Raw genomic sequence first — 19,854 nt, forward strand, 5'->3', positions numbered from 1 at the left:
CATATAGCCTCGCTGCTGAAAGGGACGTTAAACTCAAAATCAACTCAATAATCCGGTATATTAGATGGTCAGTTGTTTGTGGGGACAATATATGTACCACAAATTCGCTATTATTAATTAAACCACATAAATAATAAAATTATCAAAATCGTTTTGTAATCGAAGACTTTGGATTTGATCTGAATGGGATTTAGAAATATATCTTATTTACTTGTTTATTATTTTGGTCGTATCAACTAGTACTGGCGTGATATCTATGTTGAGGCTGAGCAGGATAACTCCTTCCCTGTACATTGCATTTTCACAAATTCCATACTTATTACGCAAATTTACGCAACTAGATTGTCAAAGCAGAGTGTATTTTATTTTATTTTATTTTATTTATTTATTTATTTTTGGCGGATTCGATTCTGCAATGTAGGTATTCATTTACTGAGTTCTATTTGAGAATTTACAAAATTATGCCGTAGCTTTAAATAAATAAATGCAACTTCTGAACAGTGGAACACTGACTAAATTTCGACACCCTTGGCCCAGGAAGACATTGACTAGTCTTTTAATTTAGTCTTCGTTGAATACTAATAGCACCAGTAGTAGAAAACATTCTGGCACTGGGCCCACATCTTGAACATCTAACGCTCCCAGAATGGATTTGCGGAGTAAAGCTGATGGTGAGTTCGTATGTAGGTAACTGAGAATTTAGCGGGTGCGTGTGTTGTACATTTGCCAAGTAAGACAAGCAGAAATTCATCACACATACGTAATACATCTACGTCACTATGAACTAGTCTATCAGTTTATGGTCTGAACCACTATTAACGTACAGAAAGCGTAAGAGATTTATGTGTAATAAGCTTAAGAATGAACAAACGAAGTTGAATCATGTTTGCCATTGATTACTTTTGTCAAAGATGACTAAAACGATAAAGTGAGCGATGATAGAGTAAATAGTAATGACATCATCATTTCATTTATAGACGATTAATTAATAATTTGCAGATCGTCACTAGTTATCTATAGCTTACGATCAAGATCGTAAACCTATCCGTGGAGGGAATTTAAAATATTACGTGTGCAAGCTAATATTTCATACACATTTATAAATTCCGATCAACCATATGGTCAGTTTTTTTTTTTTTTTTTTGTCTCATGCTTGGTTTGAGGTTTGATTGACTATCTCCATTAGCCTACATAGGATAATTATGCATAGGAAAATGAAAGAAACAACTTGATTTTCTGGCTCCGCGCTGCAAAGAGAACTTATACTGCAGTGTTTTTACTTTAGATATATCATGCTAGCAGTTAGTGGATACTTACTTAGCCACTATTAAGAAAAAAAAATACTCATTTTACAACATGACAGATGTTTTAAGGGATCTAACAATGTTTGCTCGCTAACTTCTAGACAGGTGCACTGGTTTTGATTACTTTTATAACATGGGAGTACCCTGCCCTAACTTCGGTTTTTAGAACAGTTTCGGGAAGAACATAGAAGGGACAAAGAAGGGCTGACATGTAAAAATATGCTTGACTGGTACACCTATTTCGATGATTTTTGATACATGAGTGAATCCTGACCTAACTTAAATTTTTGGCTCATTTTCGGCAAAGAGGTAAGAGGGTAACATGTAAAATTAATCGAAAACCATCAATATTAGTGCCCGATCCATAGTTTTCGGAGTCGCTGAGATGAATAGTGACACTTCAGATACTTTTGAAGTTCAAATTCATCCCCCACCGGCATGGAGGGTGTTAAGTGGTAATGGAAAGGGGTTGACATCGTAAAAGTTTGGTACCTCAGACAAATTGCACTGGAAGAACATAGTATTTTTAATCTTGTGTTCGTGTGTGCAAGTGCCATCCAATAACGCAGTTGCACGTGTAGAAAAAAAAAACTAGTTTTACACCGAAAACATATTTTTCTTTTTCTTTCATTGCATAGCTACAGACTTGTCATTATAATTTAGCATCATATGCGTTGATTTATTAAATTAGTTTCCACAGTCATTAAAAGTAAAGGAAAGTGTTTACAAAAGATTGCAATTAGAATTACCTTCCCCGGACAAAATGATTAAATTGAGCTGTATTTAAAAGGAAAGATGAGATAATATAATAACATGTAACATGTTTCGCTCAAAGCTATTTAGCCTATAGTCTGCACGCATGATGCATATGTATAACATATTTTTCCAAAAGCAGATTCTAACGATCGTGATTTGCGTTTCTTTATGTTGTACATTTTCCATGTTACAAGTGTGTGTGTTGATTACAATATATGACTTCTTGATTCCTGGTTCGAAAGTTAATATCCTTTTTATTCCGTTCGAACTACAATAGGAGAGAAGACAGCATGATGATCTTGGAAAAGTCGAATTCGAGATTTGAACGGATCCATCTTAATATTGTCCTTCCATCTGCGCATAGGTCTTCCTAATGGTGGTTTTTCGATTGGACTTCCAGTTGAAACTTTGAAAGCGTTCCTACTTTCTTCCATTCTGGCTACATAAGCTGCCCAGCTGAGCCTCCTAGACTTGACGATCCTAACAATGTTTGGTAAACCGTATAAATTATGTAGTTCCTTGTTATGAAGTTTCCGCCATTTCCCTATTCCCGCTCTTCTTGGGTCCGAATATTCGTCTCAGGATCTTGTTCTCAAATACTTTCAGTCTACATTCTTCACTCAGAGTAAGTGACCATGTTTCGCAACCGTAACTTACAGAACAACCAGTGGCGTATTTACGATTTTGTTTCGGGGGTGCTTTGCTAACTTCATTCCTGGAAATATGAAAACTCTTTAAAATATTTTATTTACTTTAATATAGTAAATAAATTTCGGAGGGCTTAAGCCCGGAAGCCCCCCTTAAATACACCAGTGAGAACAACAATCAACAAACATGATTATCGTTTTATATAAGCTTCGAATTCCTCGACAAAATTTGTGACAACAAAATATTTTGAAGTGAATAATAACACGAATTCCCTACTTTTAGTCGAGATTTAATTTCTTAGTGAATATAGTTTTGGTCTGTTAATATTAATGCTAGATATTTGAAAGTATTCACTTTGTCGAAAATCTATATATTAATAGCGGTGTCTATGAACAAAAAACTTCAGATCCATATTGAAAGTGACTATATTTGTTTCTTAATCTCTTGAACTACCCGACGATATTTTCTGGAAGTGGGGTAATGGCGTCCCCCGCGTTCCCCCTCACTTTTACCCCTGGATGAAACTAACACTAAAGTATACCTTCAAGCTTTTCATTATGATACTAAATAGAGGACAGTACTCAGTATAGTTAATTAGGTATAGCCGACGATAGAGTGCTAAACTTTAATTTTCTTTTCACTATAATATTGTCTAATAATAAGTCATATGTGAAACATCAGGCACATCCAGCGGAACAAAATGAGATGCTTGAAGATAAAAATTCTCATGCGTATTTTTCGAACAATATTTCGAAGAAAAATGTAAAGATGATCTGTCAGCCTCAAAAAGACCCGATACATCATTTAAAAAAATGTATGCCACCCAACTTGCCACTCTACTGTATTTTTGACATTGTTCTTGCATTTTCATGGTAGAAGTGAGTGTCTTCCAAAATATGTCGTGATCCCAGTAAGATGATTCAATCACGCTATGGCCTACATCAATGGCAATCTGTTGCAAACCTATTGACGGTTGGAAAATTTGCCATTCCATCGTTTTTTTTTTAACATTATATTGGTATTTTCTTGGTGAATTGGAGATCTAAAAAGAAAGACTTTTAAAAATCAGTCATGATTCTGACATGTGCGTGATTCAATCAATTCCTATGTACTGCACAAGTAGTGGTCTGATAGGAAGAGTTTAGTTACAGGACATTGTCTGATTAACCATTGCTTTAAGTTGAATCTTCATATTTAGGTTACTAATACAACTACATATTCCTTATTTTTTTGGAGAATGTTTGGTTGTATATCAAATAAAATTGAAATTGTGAAGACAGAAGCAACACGTGGAGGAAAGATCGCGTGTTCAAAAGGCGTTATCATGCATCTCTTATTCGCGCTGATGCAATAAATAATTCCTTTTACATCAGTTCTAGAAGAAGGGAAAGGGGCTTCGTGTACGAAATATAACACATGTCAAGTTTAATCTTCTAAGAATAATCCTTTTCATGATAGCATCTGATAAACTTCAATCAATTTCTGATCAAAATGTGAATTGAGTTCAACAAGTGATAATTTGAACTTGTCTGTCGGAGAATTATCTACAATAACTTTTCTATTAGCTTCCATTAGATCATACAAGTACATTATAACTGGAAAATGGCACTTGAAATTATTGAATGTCTAATCTTTCTCGAAATATTAGAAGCAACTTAATCGTCCTTGAAAAACACAAATCCTTTCAAGATCCCACCATTCATTGTAATTTTCATTAATTTAATGCTAGCTAATTAGGAAGACCTAGGCGCAGGTGGAAGGACAATATTAAGATGGATCTTCCAGAAATAGGATAAAGTAGAAACGGGATTCAATTGGCTAAGAACAGAAATCAATGGAGAAATTTGTGAACGCGTCATTGCACCTCCAGATTCCATAGGCCATACATAGTGTTAGTTAGTTATCTAATTCTTCAGATTTTTAGTATTGGAAAGAAATTCCAATTACTGCAACACTTGAGCTGTGTGTAGTAGGTATTTTCTTAAATGTTATACAAATCTCACATTATACTTTATACTTTAACACTATACATGCTGTATTTACAATTTTAATGTGTTGACAAATATATGAAAATCAGAGCTATTTTATTTACAATAAGTATGCGTGTGTGTGTCTTTTGGAAACACTTGCGTGAAACCTTTTGAACTTGGCTAACTCGGGACTGGGTCATTGCTCGAAGCCATACAAGTATAGAAACTTCAACAGCAAAACTCACGAAACATGTCAAAATAGGTCTCCAATGTTCTGACAGTACGAAAGTAGACGGCAATGCTAATCTTTTTATTAAAAAATAAAATCTATTATGGTACCAGACAATATTTATTTACGATTAAGTACAATCAGTGAAAGATCTAGTAACTAACAATAAAGAATGGAAATTTATCTAAAAGTAATTTTATCGTTTTTAAAAATTTATTCTCCATAAAATTTTATTATTAGGATTTAATACAAAATTATAATGTGGAAACAAATAATAAGCAGAAAGATGTTAATTTCATTGAAGCTAAAGATCCTATGTTGTATTATATTATTTGCTACTGAAACTAAAGATACTATATTGTGTTATATTATCGGCTATGTTATATAGTAGGTCTAGATATATAGTGAGGCTGCTATTCGTATCAGGTCTTTAACTCGGCTCGCATTGTACATAGTTTTTAAACGAAAATATGCCAAACCTCTTATATTAAACTTAATTGAGATGTTTTCTACTACCAAAACAGATCGAAGTTGGTCAGTATTTTTTAACTAGTAACACTGTATGCTATTATTAAGAAATTAGACGTGGCCCCGCGTAGCGTAGTCGCTAACGCTCACGCCATTGGTATGAATGGTCCAGTTCGATTCCCGGTGGGGACGCTCGATCGAAAAAATGTAAAGTTTTTTTTCAGACAGCCATCCTGGGTGAGGTTTTCCTCATTCACACTAGGCAAATGCCGGGATGGTACCTAATATAATTTCCCAGGCCACTTCCTTCCTTCTCCATTCCATTTTTACTCTCTAATTCCCCGGGTAATGTGATCGCCAAAGGACATAATCCCTTATACGTGACGGGATAACATGGATATAGATGCCGAGAGCCCGAAATCTAATTCCTAATCCTAATCGAAAATTAGATGAGAGTACTTTATTTAAAAAATCGACGATTTACAGTGATTACATCAATAATTCAGTGAAATTTAAGAGATGAATGTCGAATGTTTGTCCGAAGGTAAATTGAATTAAAATAATCAGATCATCAGTATTTATTATTATTATTATTATTATTATTATTATTATTAGTTTTATTCTAGGGTTACCATATACAGCTAATTGATTGTACGATATTCCTTCGGAAAACACCTGACTTCTCGTTAAAAAGCCGGACTCGCATATATATAATCCTGAAAACAGCTTTGTGTTGATGTTGAAGCTGTATAATTACAGTAACAGCTTGATACTTGTCTGTATGGCTCATTTTTCACCGAAGAAATGCGTTATGTTCTTGCAACAAGGATTAGTAAAATTCTTCACAAGGTATGTGATTAAAATTATGTTTTACTGCAATCACCCCCTTCATGGACTGCATTAGTAGGCTATTTCTTTCTTTTTGTACATTCAGAATTGATTAAACACACACACACACACACACATACACACATACATACACACACACACACACACACACACACACACACACACTTTTAGTCGCTTGGAGTTGTAAAATGAAATTGACAAAATGTAAGAAGTTCTATTGTTACTTCTGAAAACTTCACTTGTTCTGCACGAGAATTGACATGTGCGGCAAGAGACAGGCGGATGACAACCTTATTTCGTTCGCTGTTGAGAACATTTCACTTTACACCTTAGCAGCATACTTCAATAATATAAATATTGTCACTCCTTAAAAAGTCCATTGAAAAGACAGAGAAACGTGCTGTCTTCTCAGTATTGATTGATTCACATCAGGCCTGAACTTCCAGGGCCCCTAGACAGAGTTAGAAGCTTGTTTTTGGTAATTTAGTTAGTTTTTTTTAAAAAAAATATTTATTTATTTAACGTACTTTCAGTTTAGAAAATAGACAAGCAAACTTACAAATAAAATAAACTTTGGTAAAAATAGTAGTGAAGCTAAAGGCTAGAACTTTATGAAGTAGGAAAAGCCATATATCATTTTATCATGGGCAACCAGCAATGCTTTGGTGCTCTACAAATTGCATAGCAACTAGGTAATGTAATGAATTTTAAACGATACAGCACATTAAAGTGACCATTATCTGTGAAGATGTTAAGGAATTGACTCAACGAATTCGATCGATGTAATTCGACTATTTCAAATTACAAAATTTAAGAATTCTATTTCGTTCAAGAATCCATGTGTGAAGTAACGGACGAGACGTATTAGCCGTACAGTCTTATAAGTCCCATTGCGTGATTCTAAGAAATATTGTAGATAAGTATCAATATTTTTACGTTATTATAAGATGTCATTGCTACGCGACGAACTTTATTCTCTGCAGAGGAACGGGTGGCCTCACTACAGTCTACAGACTGCATTATTTTCCGTGTCCTTGATGCAGTGGCGGATCCAGGAGGGCGATCGGGGCAATTGCCCTCCCCCAGAAGAGAAAACTTTCTTATTTTATATATATAAATAAAACCCATTCCAGAGTTTGAAGCTCGTCCCCAGAAGTCGGTCCTGGATCCGCCCATGCCTTGATGTGTATAGTTTCGTCGTCTAGGCGGAGCATCCCCCGAAGTTGGAAACCTAGGCATCTGGGTAGTTTTCCTAAGTGGAAGTCGGAAATTAACACTCTTTTGCATACATTCAACTCAGTGAACCATGATAATGGACAAAATCGTTTCAGTCGTTTTCGAGAAGAATATGGCCTGAACAAGCTCACCCTACCAGTAAATGACTAACTCTCTCTGGATGTTCTTCGAAAGAAATTATAGTGTCATCTATAGGTAGTAATGAAATATTTATAAAATGAGAACAAAACTATTGTTTTTGAGGAAATCGCAATTACAGATTTTTTTTATCAGTAATTTACCATTAGTATTTTGAGTGTATGGGAAAAATTAGACGAGTCTCGCTACGCTGAATGATTTAACCTGTAGGGCTTACATACAGACGAAAAGAACACACACATCTAAAATAGACTTTTATTATTATTATTATTATTATTATTATTATTATTATTATTATTATTATTATTATTATTATTATTATTAGTCCTATTATTATTCCATGTGTGTGATGCAATATTAAATTATCTGTAGAACTCCCTCTTGGCTTTTTAGAGTTACGCTTTCGGGGCGGAAATTCTGGTTTCGATTCCTGGTGGGAGTACATGTCGAATTCCACTTCAAGCTGTAGATCCACGTCTCATAATTATAGCCTCGCTGCTAAAAGAGACGCTAAAATTAAATCCAATCCAATTTAATTAAATTATCTACATAATTATGTTATTGTGCCTTATAGTAATATACGTATGTTGTACGTAGTTATTTGCAAATACAGTAGAGCGTCGATTATCCGAACGTCGGTCAACCGAACGACCGCTTAACCGAACTGTGTACTTGCTCGCACCTGTTACTCTCCCACCCTACCGTCCATCATCCCCCTCACTCCCAAACCAAGTTTCCCACAGTAGTCGCCGCACTGAGCCACCGCTGGCGGAACATTGCTTCTAATGTGGCCTTCATAAGGCGCTGCTGACCGGCCAAGCCGCCAGTCGCTGTGTTTCAACAATCAGCACACTTCTGTCAGTTTGGCACTGGCTGTAGAAGTACAGTACAGTACAGTTCGATTATCCGAACAAACCAGTTTTCCGAACACCCATGTCCCCCAATTACTTCGGATAATCGACGCTCTACTGTACTATATTTTGATTGCAACAAAAGCTTAAGTTTAAATTCTTTTCATTGTTGAGTAATGCGTGTCGACTACGTGGGTGCTCCGGAGCTCCAGCACCCACAAGATTTTTTAGTTTGATAGAAACAAAATAAAATATTTCTCATTTGCCATTATCAAAAATAATAAGCAATTAAAACATTAAGATGGAGGTTAACATTTCTAACCTCTAAAACATAGTTGTTTGTTTCAAATGTGTGCAAAGGCAGCCAAGCAACACACTTTCCCCTTCCTAGTCAAAGGCAGTACCCACAATAATAATAATAATAATAATAATAATAATAATAATAATAATAATAATAATAATAATAATAATAATAATAATAATAATAATAAATGGAACTGTATTGTGAATAGAATCGAGTACAGGCCTTCATGATAATGTTCATAAAATATTTTAACTAAAAGGAAATCAATCAAAAAATATCGAGACTCCCCTGAAAACATATAACACGTCCCGCCATTTATATGCACCCACATAAATCTTGGGAAGTCGGCGCCGTTTGTTGCGTTTGTACTACAACACGATATCAATAACGTTCTCATTTAATAATTTTACAAAGATAAAAATGAAACTTCAAATTACGTTGTTTCTATAGAAATGAACTGTACGATGAGATCTCTGTTTTTAAATCTATAATACCAACACTTTGATAGGAAAATTGTGTAAGTTATGGAGTGTGTTTTTCGAGAAAACAACTTGGTTCAAAATAATGGAGTATATTCTAGTTATGCTAGTTAGTAATGCATCTGTCGAACTAATGTCTAGTGTAATGAAAGCCTTATGATAAAATAATAGAAACAGAATGTTAACAGAACTTGTGATGGCCGAAATTTTGTATTCATATCAATGACGGTTCTAGGGGGAACAAAGGAGGGCGTCTTCTCCTGACATTGTCTGCCCCCCTGATATGTTGTATTGTAATGTGGATCATGCAGTGTAAAACTAATATTTTCTTTATACAAAAAAAAGTAGCTGCCCCAAAAATGTCTCTAGCCCCCGCCCCTAAGAAATTAAAACTGGCGACGTCACCGGTTCAGATTAACTTAATCTGTCAATTTTTACACAAAACGGTCCTGGAAAATAGTTCTTCAGTAGCGAGAACTCCATAAAATATGGACAAAATGGTAAGTGTCTATAACCACTAATATTTTGTGTTATTTTAAATGTAGTTTAGTATAGTTCGGTTAGTAATAATATTAGGAAGATTAATATATTGATTATAGTACGATGATAATAACATGAAAAAGAAATATTCAGTTTCAAATTTGTATCCTTCATTACACAATCTCCGGACTTGCCTTTATCTCAATCTGGAAACCCTATACTTCACTCCTATCGTGCTCGAAAGTATGAATTCCAAAGTAAGACGTTTGAGTGGACGAATCCATCAAATTCCAACCAGTCTATTTTGAATAATAGGATCAAAACTGCTTCATTTGGTAACATATCAGAATTATTGGCTTTTTTGCTCACTTGATTAGGTCCATATCAAATATATACAATATATTACGGTATACATACTATTTACATACTTGTATGTAAACAGACTTCACTGATGAAATGAATACCTTGCGATTTCAATTTCCTGTTCGCACATACGCACATTCCGTTGTACGTAATAACTGACATATTGACGTCATTGCATTTATTTGATGTGTGCACACGTGTCTCTGAACATTCTTTCTTCTGACGATTACTTACTCTCACAAAGAATGTTTTGATTGAATACAAACACTCAATTTGGCTTCTTTCTTTATCTGTTCATCACCACATGTATTGGCTTTCTGTTTTGTAAAGATCCGGTTGCTATTCGATCAGGATGTTTTCAGAGATATATATATGAAACAGTAAATGAAAAAGAAATTAATGTAAAAGACCCATGCTTATGTCCCCTTTAACATAAAAGAGACATATTATTATTGAGTACTCTGCCTATTGGCAGGTCCTGAGGCTAATAGGAGATTCCTTCCACTTAGGTTAAATTAGGGTCTGGATACATGGGCGCCCGACAGGGAGGGCAGAGTGGGGCCCGAGTTCCCCCCTTCGGCTCACAAAAATGTATTAAATTTCTTAAGGCGGCAGAGTACTAAATATTTTTGAAAACTAATAAGTTTTCTTTTGCCCGTTTTTCATAAGTGGAAACAGTGGCGGCTAATGTAAGTGTTGCAGCGTTGCGCAACGACCAAAGTATTTCAAGAAAAAAAATATTATTATCAATAGTAGTAAAGAACAGAAAAAAATACTTTTTAATACTTGCATATATACATTTTAAATAACATATTTTTTACTTCTGTAACTCTCCGTTCCGTTAATCCATTTTAAAAAGCGAAAAATAATCCGTCACAGTGTGTTTAATTTACATTGTGTTGCAGCGAGCATGCAACGACCAGATTCCTTCAGCGCGGGGATTGGAGCAAATGTTAAGTCTCTTTTCCCCTATCTCAGAAGTTAAAGGGACTGGTCGTTGCAGTGCTTCTGCAACACAGCACGATTTCTAGTGAACGAGAAGGTTTTTCACGCTAAATAAGATTTCTGAATTTTCTTTCACTAGCAATTAACAAATGGAATTTGTTTTTATGAATTCATATTTTTAAATTACGGGACCATACTGAAGTAAATCAATATAATGGCAATTAAAAAAAAAAGTGATTGCAAAATTACAAAATAAGAAAGAAAATATCAAGTAGAGGAGAAAACAAATGAAAGTAGACCCACATTTACAAGTTAATTCTTAGCTTATATTGATAATGAAGGCTTCTTCTACAGTAATTTGTGAATCAAATATTAAAAAGTCAGTATGTAGAATCACCCCCCCCCTCTGTGGATAGTATTTTAGTATAAACATATTTCTTTTATAAAATAAGTATACTATTTTATAAATACTCGTATTTTATACTCTTGGTAATTTCCACATAAAACTGTATGATGGGGAATGCCACATTGAATTTGGGACTAATTAGCAATGCTCAGGGGCGTAGCCACCAGGAGGTCCACCGGGTCCGGACCTCCCCAAAATTTCGAAACTTGACTAACATTTGTAGACTTTCTTAATAAACTATGCTTTCCTAACACAGAAACGATTGATGTAGGCTAAATATTTTATTTTACGCCTCATCATGTACTCTTCTATTCTTATAAAAATAATCGTTCTATCATTTTTTTCTAAAAATATAGGTGATAGTAAGTAAGAATTACTTATCGTCTTTTCGGGTGCAGTATAATTCAGGTTCCATATTATGTAGACGTATTGGACTTCCCTCAAATACTTTGGACCCCTCCCAGTTAATATTTCTGGGTGTAGAACTGGCAGTAACTTACTGTTTGTTTTGATGTTCTTTGATTTTTTTGGCTTCTGTTACATGCTGATCCTTCATCTGGCGGGTTTCGAGGTTTCCTTTCCAGAACATATCACATTGGTAGGCATTGTTTCGACTCATGTGGAAGTATATTGTGTTCATCGTGCATTGCGTAACAAGCAAGACGGATGATTTGGAATGTAGTTTTTTTTCTTTTACGCACATGTGTGTGTGTGTGTGTTGATGTATGAATATGTGACATTCGGAATTCATATACCAGTACCTATTTTGTATCAGCTGTTTTGGTTTTTAATTATTAGGTTTAATTTTATTGTGTGTGCTTTAATTCTGTAAATAACCTACAAATTCTGAATGAATTGTATACCATGACTTCTGTAAATAACTTACAAAAAACATTGACCAGCTTTCAACTGAGGAAAAATTTGCAATTAAATCTTAGACAAAACAAGAAAAGGGCAATTCAGGAGAGTGTTCGAAAAAAAAAAAATCCAGTTTAAATTTACAGGATATCTTATGCAGTAGTGTTGTTTGCACCAGACATTTCCTCAATTTATTTTAAATTTTCCTGGATAAACTGTGAATAAAGTGTGTTCAATGTACATTTTTTTATAACACTAATCTTTGCTACGAACTCTCTTCAGTCAACGCTGAAGAGGAATTCGGATCACTGTCAAGGACTGAGTTTGCTAGAATGAATCGTTCGCAATAATCTAGAAAAAATATTTAGTGAATCTACAAAGCTTTGAAATTAATATTAACAGTACCTCTGGCGTCAGCAAAAGACGAGAAGTTTTTTTCCACATGAGAAAGAATTGACACTTTCAAGGAATTGAATGTCGCAAGAAAGGTTATCACCATTGGTTATGTTTTCCATCGAAAAAGACCTTACAATAAGAATACCAGAGTTCAACCAGCATGTATTAGACAGATTTGCTCCAATCAAAGAGAGGAAAATGAACTTACTAATTAATTAAGGTGATTAATCGGATAAAATGTTCTGCATTTTTTATTTTTTAAAAACAGAATTTTATTTAATTTAAAATGTCACATAGCATTTGCATCTAAAGTTATGCTGATTAGTCAATGAGTCAACTTTGTATCTTCTGTCTCTTATCGCTTGCACTGCAACACCCGAAACCACAATCCACCGGCCGCCACTGAGTGGAAAGAGGTAATAAAATATAACTTACCACAATAATGAATAATGTTATTCTACACCCGAAAATACGAATCGGAAGAATTTTCAGTGTTGCCATCCATAGAAATTACAGTGTGGCCAGAATTTGAATTACCCAAAAATCTAGGTTAAGGCAACGATTAGAAAAATGAACTCAACGGTAATTGATGACTTATCATGATGTCTATGTTCCTTGTTTACTACTTTTTAAATAATATTTCTATTTATTTTATAAAACTTACATAAAATATTACAAAATAAATAAGTTATTATAAAATAAATAGAAACATTGTTTAAAAAGTAGTAAACAAGAAACATAGACAGCATGATAAGTCATCAATTACCGTGGAGTTCATTTTTCTAGTCGCTGCCTTAACCTAGATTTTTGAGTAATTCAAATTCTGGTCACACTGTAATTTCTATGGATGGCAACACTGAAAATTCTTCCGATTCGTATTTTCGGGTGTGGAATAACATTATCTATTATTGTGGTAAGTTACATTTTATTATCTCTTTCCACTTATGAAAAACGGGCAAAAGAAAAATTATTAGTTTTTCAAGAATATTTAGTAGTCTGCCCCTTAAGATTTTCTTAATGCAAATAAAAACTAGTAAACGTAGTATAGCAACCAGAGAGATAAGCCCCTCCCTAGAAAATTTTCTTCGGGCTCCCATGTCTGGATATGTTTCTAGAACGTTTCTCGATCTTCAGCTTCCTTTTTTAACTTCTAATATTTTCTTTTATTTTTCAAATCATCGTTCATCTTCCTACTCCTCATTTTCCTTCCATCTTATCCTATGTGGAAGTATGAGAAAGGCAGTTTTTTTCCCCCGCAAGATGTGTCTAATCCAGTTGACCTTTCTACGAAGGATGCTAGATAAGAATGTCCTCTTTCCTCCTACTCGTTTTAAAACATCTTCGTTTGTTACTCTCTTTGTCCATTTTATCTTCTCCATCTTCTTCCAACACCACATTTCGAAGCTCTCTAAGTGTTTCATCTTTAACTTCCGTAATGCCCAAATCTACGAACTCCATATACGTATAGATTTGACCAACTTCTTCCTTAGGAACAAGTTTTAATCCATATAGGAAACTTAAAGAGCCATTTTCTTTTTGGATTTGATTTGAGTTTGGCATCATTTTCAGCAGCAAGCTACATGAGGCGTGAACCTTACAAGCTTAACGTGGGATCCGAACATGTGCAACAGCCAGAAATCGAACCCAGATCTCCTACGCGAAAGGCGCGTACGATAACCACTTAGCCACGATTTTGGAACAAAAATAAGAAGTTTGAGATATGATTGTATTCTCATAATACAATCTATTCGCATCCACAGCTAATAAAGCATCCACAGCACATTTTGATGCATATACTAACGAGAAAGAGCTCAGAAGTAAGAAAAATACAGCCTATAACTGCTTGCTGAAATCTTGTAGAGTCAAATATAGGCTTCTGGGAAGTAATTTCTTTGAACAAGACTGTACAATCCTTTTTGTGTGTGTGTGTGATAAATTATGTTTTTAAAGTCGTAATGTGGGGATCACAAATGGAACATACTACAAATAAGCAAAATCTATTGTTGATATCACTGTACTAAAGGGACGGGGAGACAGACTTGGGCCGGGTCATCACCTCCGTAGCTACGTCACTACACACAGTATGTGCACATATACAGTTTCATAATTATTCTTCATAAGACATGTCTGGTATTTTCTTTTTGTTATTATGACTCTGCACAAAATCAACAAATATAAATCTAAACCAGTGGTTCTCAATCTTTTTTGACCGACGGCACACTTGTTTGACATTTTCATTATAAATAATCATAATATCTATTATAATAGTGAAAACTATTAGTTTTTTTAATGACTCTATGTAGCACTAAGCATTATTGCTGCCGCTGAAGGTGTTGACTGGTACAGTCCGTCTCGATTTCAACTAATTACTATTAAAGTCTTTATGATTTTTAAATTCTAAAATTTCGGGACACACCGTAGGGGAAAGCGTGACACACCAATGTGCCACGACATATCAGTTGAGAACCACTGATCTAAACCATAGAAAACAAGGTTAAGCGCCAACAAATCAAGTACACGAATAATGCATTAAGAAGTTGTCAATATACACAAAGACTATCGTTGAGAACATGGGTGCCTACAGCGAGAAAAAGAGAGTAATTGCCATCTTCTGGATTTTCTGTCAATAACAATTGTTTTACATCAAGTGGTGCATCAAGGTGTGTATATTCGCGGATTCACTTGTGTTTTGGACTTCTCCTCCCCCCCTGGGCAAGGGCCCCGATTTCTCTGTAACTTTGGGGGGCCCATTCAGATATCTGTGGTTACAGATAAGGGTCTAAGAAGCCATATATCAGGATTTTAAGACAAATTCAATTCAAATTATGCCAAATATTGTATAATCATAAAAATAATACATAGAACAATAAAAATACATATAAAATACACATAACAATACATATAACAATAAGAAATACATACAAAAATACATATTCATAAAAATATATGGGGTGGACCCCTTGCCTCCCCCCCCCCCCCAGATCGGCGCCTTTGTCCCTTGGGAAAACCCTACGGTCGTTCCTGTGTGTATAGTGTGTATGTTGGGCGTTGGGCATAACAACGTACACACATTAACATATCTCTCTGATACGGCCCCTAGCTAAACTAAAAATCTGGGACGTCCTATGAACATTTACATTGCATTCATAGTTGCGCACTTAGCGCTTGCTGAAATATCAGAATTAAGTAAAGGCCAACGCTCATCAAAAGTGAATGATAGAGGGGCAGTGGCGGATCCAGGATCCCCCCCCCAGAAGAGGAAAGCTTTTTTATTTTATATATAAATTAAACCCATCGCAGAGTTTGGAGCTCTTAAAAGTAGCTCTAAGTAGCAGTATTACAACCCACCGCCCCCCCCAGAAGTCCGTCCTGGATCCGCCCCTGATAGAGGGTAGATTATTAATAGGCCCTATTAGTTTAGTATAGAGGACTAATAAAATTGGGATTCTTTTAAGTATTGCACGAATGATATTAACATATGTTTTGGAGAGAAACTGGGACATTCCTGCGGGATAGGCATGCATATGATGTAAATTCGGGATTAAGCCGGAACGTCTGTGATACTCCTACTCTTTGGACATGTTTGTATAATGTTACATTATTTAATGCAAATCAATGTGTTTTTGGATTCCAAAACATATTCTCTGTACAATAATATCTCTATCAGTTTAAAATATAAAACATTTTACTATTTTTAAAAATGGTTCTTATGCATCATTGTATTCTAATTTCATTTTCAGGAGAAACTTCCCATTTTGAAAATTCGTTTCATGGACGCTATGACCCTGGAAGCATTTCACTAGCTTTCTATTCTGGTCTGTTTGCATTTGGTGGTTGGAATTTCTTGAATTTTGTTACCGAAGAATTACAGGACCCATACAGGTAAACTACATATTTATTTCCTTATTTATTTATTGTCACGTGTTATTTACTTTGTTTTAAAGATTTTTTTGTGATAAGTAGTTGAAGCACGAAATGTATTTCAAAAGAACTTTTCCGTTTGTTTTTCCTTATAAAAATGATACTTTAAAGCTGGTAATATCAACACTAGATCATGATAACAGTTTTAGTAAAGTAAATGACAAAATTAAAAATGAAATGTTTTTATTTAACATACCACGATTGTGCCCTTTAGGCTAAGGGAGATGATGATTAAGGCAAATGAATGATGATGGAAGAATTGGTGGGATGAGAAAATGGGAGTACCCCGAGAAAACCCATGGACACCAATGTTGTCTACTACAAACTTACTTAACCGGGAATCGAGCCAGTGACCCCATGCACGCACCAGAGGTTAAGCGCTATACCACTCAGCCACCGTACTCACCAAATGACAAAATTAATATAGGAAACTTAGACTATATTGAGTAAAATATTCTTCACACAATTGAGAGATGCTGAAATTCATTTCCGGTATTTGAACAGAATTTTAATAAAAATTTTCCTTTCATCTATACCGGGTGGAAATGATGATGAAAATTATGTTCTTTCCGTTTTATACTTCGAAATAAAAGTGAGAAGTTTGAAATATGATTGTGTTGTCAGAAAGGATATAAATACAATTGAATCGTTGAGTTTGAAAACCGGACATCTCCATCGTAGCTAATTTTTTCAGATTGATAAGGTGTTGAAAAGACATCAATTTCATAAAAGGAAATGTGTATGTATATGACAGTTTAATCAATTTCTTAATTCTGATTCTCTGTTATTAGCCATGCAAGTAACTAATCATAATTGATAATAGAAAGCAAATTTAAGGAATAAAAAGCAAAAGAAGACGTCCGAGTTGTTTGAAACGAACTTGCCCATATTTGAGAGTTTCGAAGCTTCATCTGAGAACTGAGTGCTTGCTTAAATTAATCTAGTTGTCCTTGTATCAGGTCGAAATATACGGACGAGAGTCAATATTCAATTAGCCGTCTTCAACCTACAAGAAACTTGATGAAAAGGCCAATTAAGAAACAAGAGCAAAAATAAGAGGAAAAGAAATATGATTTTTTTTATTAATTGATTAGTTTGGTAAGATGATGAAGGAGGAACCAATTCAACGGAACAAGGTATTCAGTTGCTGATTCCTATTATAGCGACTTGCTTCTATATAAATCTTAAAGAAAGATCCTAATCTGACTGGTAGTTATTATTCATTAATTAACTTCTCTTGTAGTTATTTCCAAGAAGTGGTTCCTTTTGACTGCTCCTTTATTTATTTATTTATTTGCTATACTTGTAGATTAGTTATTAAAAATGCATTTCTTTCTCAAGCGAACTAAAGAAGAAAAGAGCTCACTCTTCAGTAAGTAATTTAGTTTCTCGTAATTAGTGCAGCAAATCAGGTTTGATTCTTGGATTCGGTTGATAGAAATTTAGCGTCCTCTTTCTGCACCAAAGCTACATGAGACATGGGACCTACAATTTAAAGTGGAATCCCAGCCACTGTAATATGAGTTCAAATTTTTAAGGCTTCCCTGCTGGGAATCGAACCTATGACCCCTTACAACGAAAATGTGCATGATAGTCACTAGACCAACATAGAGGGATAATTTCTGAAGTAAATCCCTATATGTGGTTCAGATGCTATGATAAGCTATAAGTCTACGTTACATTTAGTCCTGCGCTAAAACTGGAAGTGAAATTACAAATATAATAGAAACATGTAGTGTTCTCCTATTATTTCATTTTCCATAATAGCTTACTACTATCCATTGTTAAAATAATTTTGTATAATTTGGAAACTTTTGATCATCTATTAATAGGAGAAGAGGAATAAGTTAATATGTTTTCTGTGGTACCAAAATGGAATGAAATATACTGACTCGGACATTGAAAAATACATGTTCGAATCCGTAATGTTATATTCACTGCCCTGAATAGTATATTTTAAAAAATACTGATAGGGCTATTATTTATAGGATTATATATTGGGCCTAAAATACTCCACACCGGGAAATAAACTGCTCTTTTAAAGAAGAAGAAGAAAAAAGATAATATCCGAAGTAAATCTATAAAATTGGAAAGAGAAAAATACAATTATTTTCAGAAAAGATTTTACCATGTATCATATACAGAGAATATTATCTACGTAATATTTGGAAACAATCTGCGTTCCACAAGACCGCAGAGTGATAATGGAAAATGGAATATATACACAAGTGTGAGGAGTGAGGGTTTACAATGAGAAATTAGCATAATTTGCACCACTTTAAAAAGCATACAATAGTACAAAATGTTATAAGAGCTAAGTTTGTAAAGTAGTGAATATATGCCGCACCTTAACTTTTCACAGTTGAAATTTGAATAAAAATCATAGCTTATTTTCGGGTAACCTTACCGTACTTCTGAGGAGACATTTATGCAGGGAGGGGCTTAGGGGGCTATAACCCCGGGCCTCCAGGTGGACAGGGGCCTCCACTCTGTTCAAAATCTCAACTGGCTATCTCAAAAGAATCATGAAGATATAATCATCATCATAAAATAAGATATGACGAAAAATATGAAACATATTCCCTTAACTTTCCTACTGTACTTTCACAGAAATGTATTAGGTGAAGTCAGAAGGGGCCACATATTTTTTTCTAGCCCCGAGCCACCAGATGGATTAATCCAGCTCTGCATTTATGAATAGATCAACACACTCAAACGTCTAATATTACTGTGTCTTTTAAATCTTATATATTCTCTGCTTTTTAAAGGAGTTTGGCTTACCATATGTCCGTCCACCCGAAAAAGAAAAAAAAAAAACTTGATGGATCACCATCAATTTTGGCCAGAGTGTAGAGGGTCTAAGGTTAGGAATCAAGTTTGTTGATGGAGGTGGTATTCAAACCGGAAATAGAAATCAACCATTTCCGGTTTGTTATGTTCATCACTATAGAGCAAAATATGGTACGGAAGATACTGAGAAGCGGTTTTCCGCAATTGATTAAGCTTTCCAATACTACATTTTACAATCATCCTTAATTCTATATTAAAACTGGAAGTAATAGAAATCCAACGTAACTTCCGGATTAAATGTTGATCTATATAGAGCACAAGGACATTTCCTGTTTTAACGTAGACCGCTATAGAGTAAAAGCGATAATAGATATTGAGAAGCGGTTTTCTGCAATCAAAAATAAACCGTCCCAAGAATATATTTCACCTCCACTCTAATCTCTGTACTTAAACTGGAGGTGGT

The 19,854-nt window shown here is 34.6% G+C and overlaps 1 protein-coding gene across 1 annotated transcript in view; it reads left to right on the forward strand.

Moving 5' to 3' along the window:
* JhI-21 (Juvenile hormone Inducible-21) overlaps positions 1-19,854 on the forward strand; it is a 93,797-nt gene that overhangs the window by 48,070 nt on the left and 25,873 nt on the right. The window contains exon 3 of the mRNA XM_081761062.1: positions 16,421-16,562. Within this exon, the coding sequence (XP_081617188.1) occupies positions 16,421-16,562 (142 nt within the window). The remainder of the gene's footprint in view (positions 1-16,420; positions 16,563-19,854) is intronic.

The sequence above is a fragment of the Thermobia domestica genome, chromosome 1, assembly GCF_964235325.1.
Source record: "Thermobia domestica chromosome 1, izTheDome1.hap1.1, whole genome shotgun sequence".
Lineage (NCBI taxonomy): Eukaryota > Metazoa > Arthropoda > Insecta > Zygentoma > Lepismatidae > Thermobia > Thermobia domestica.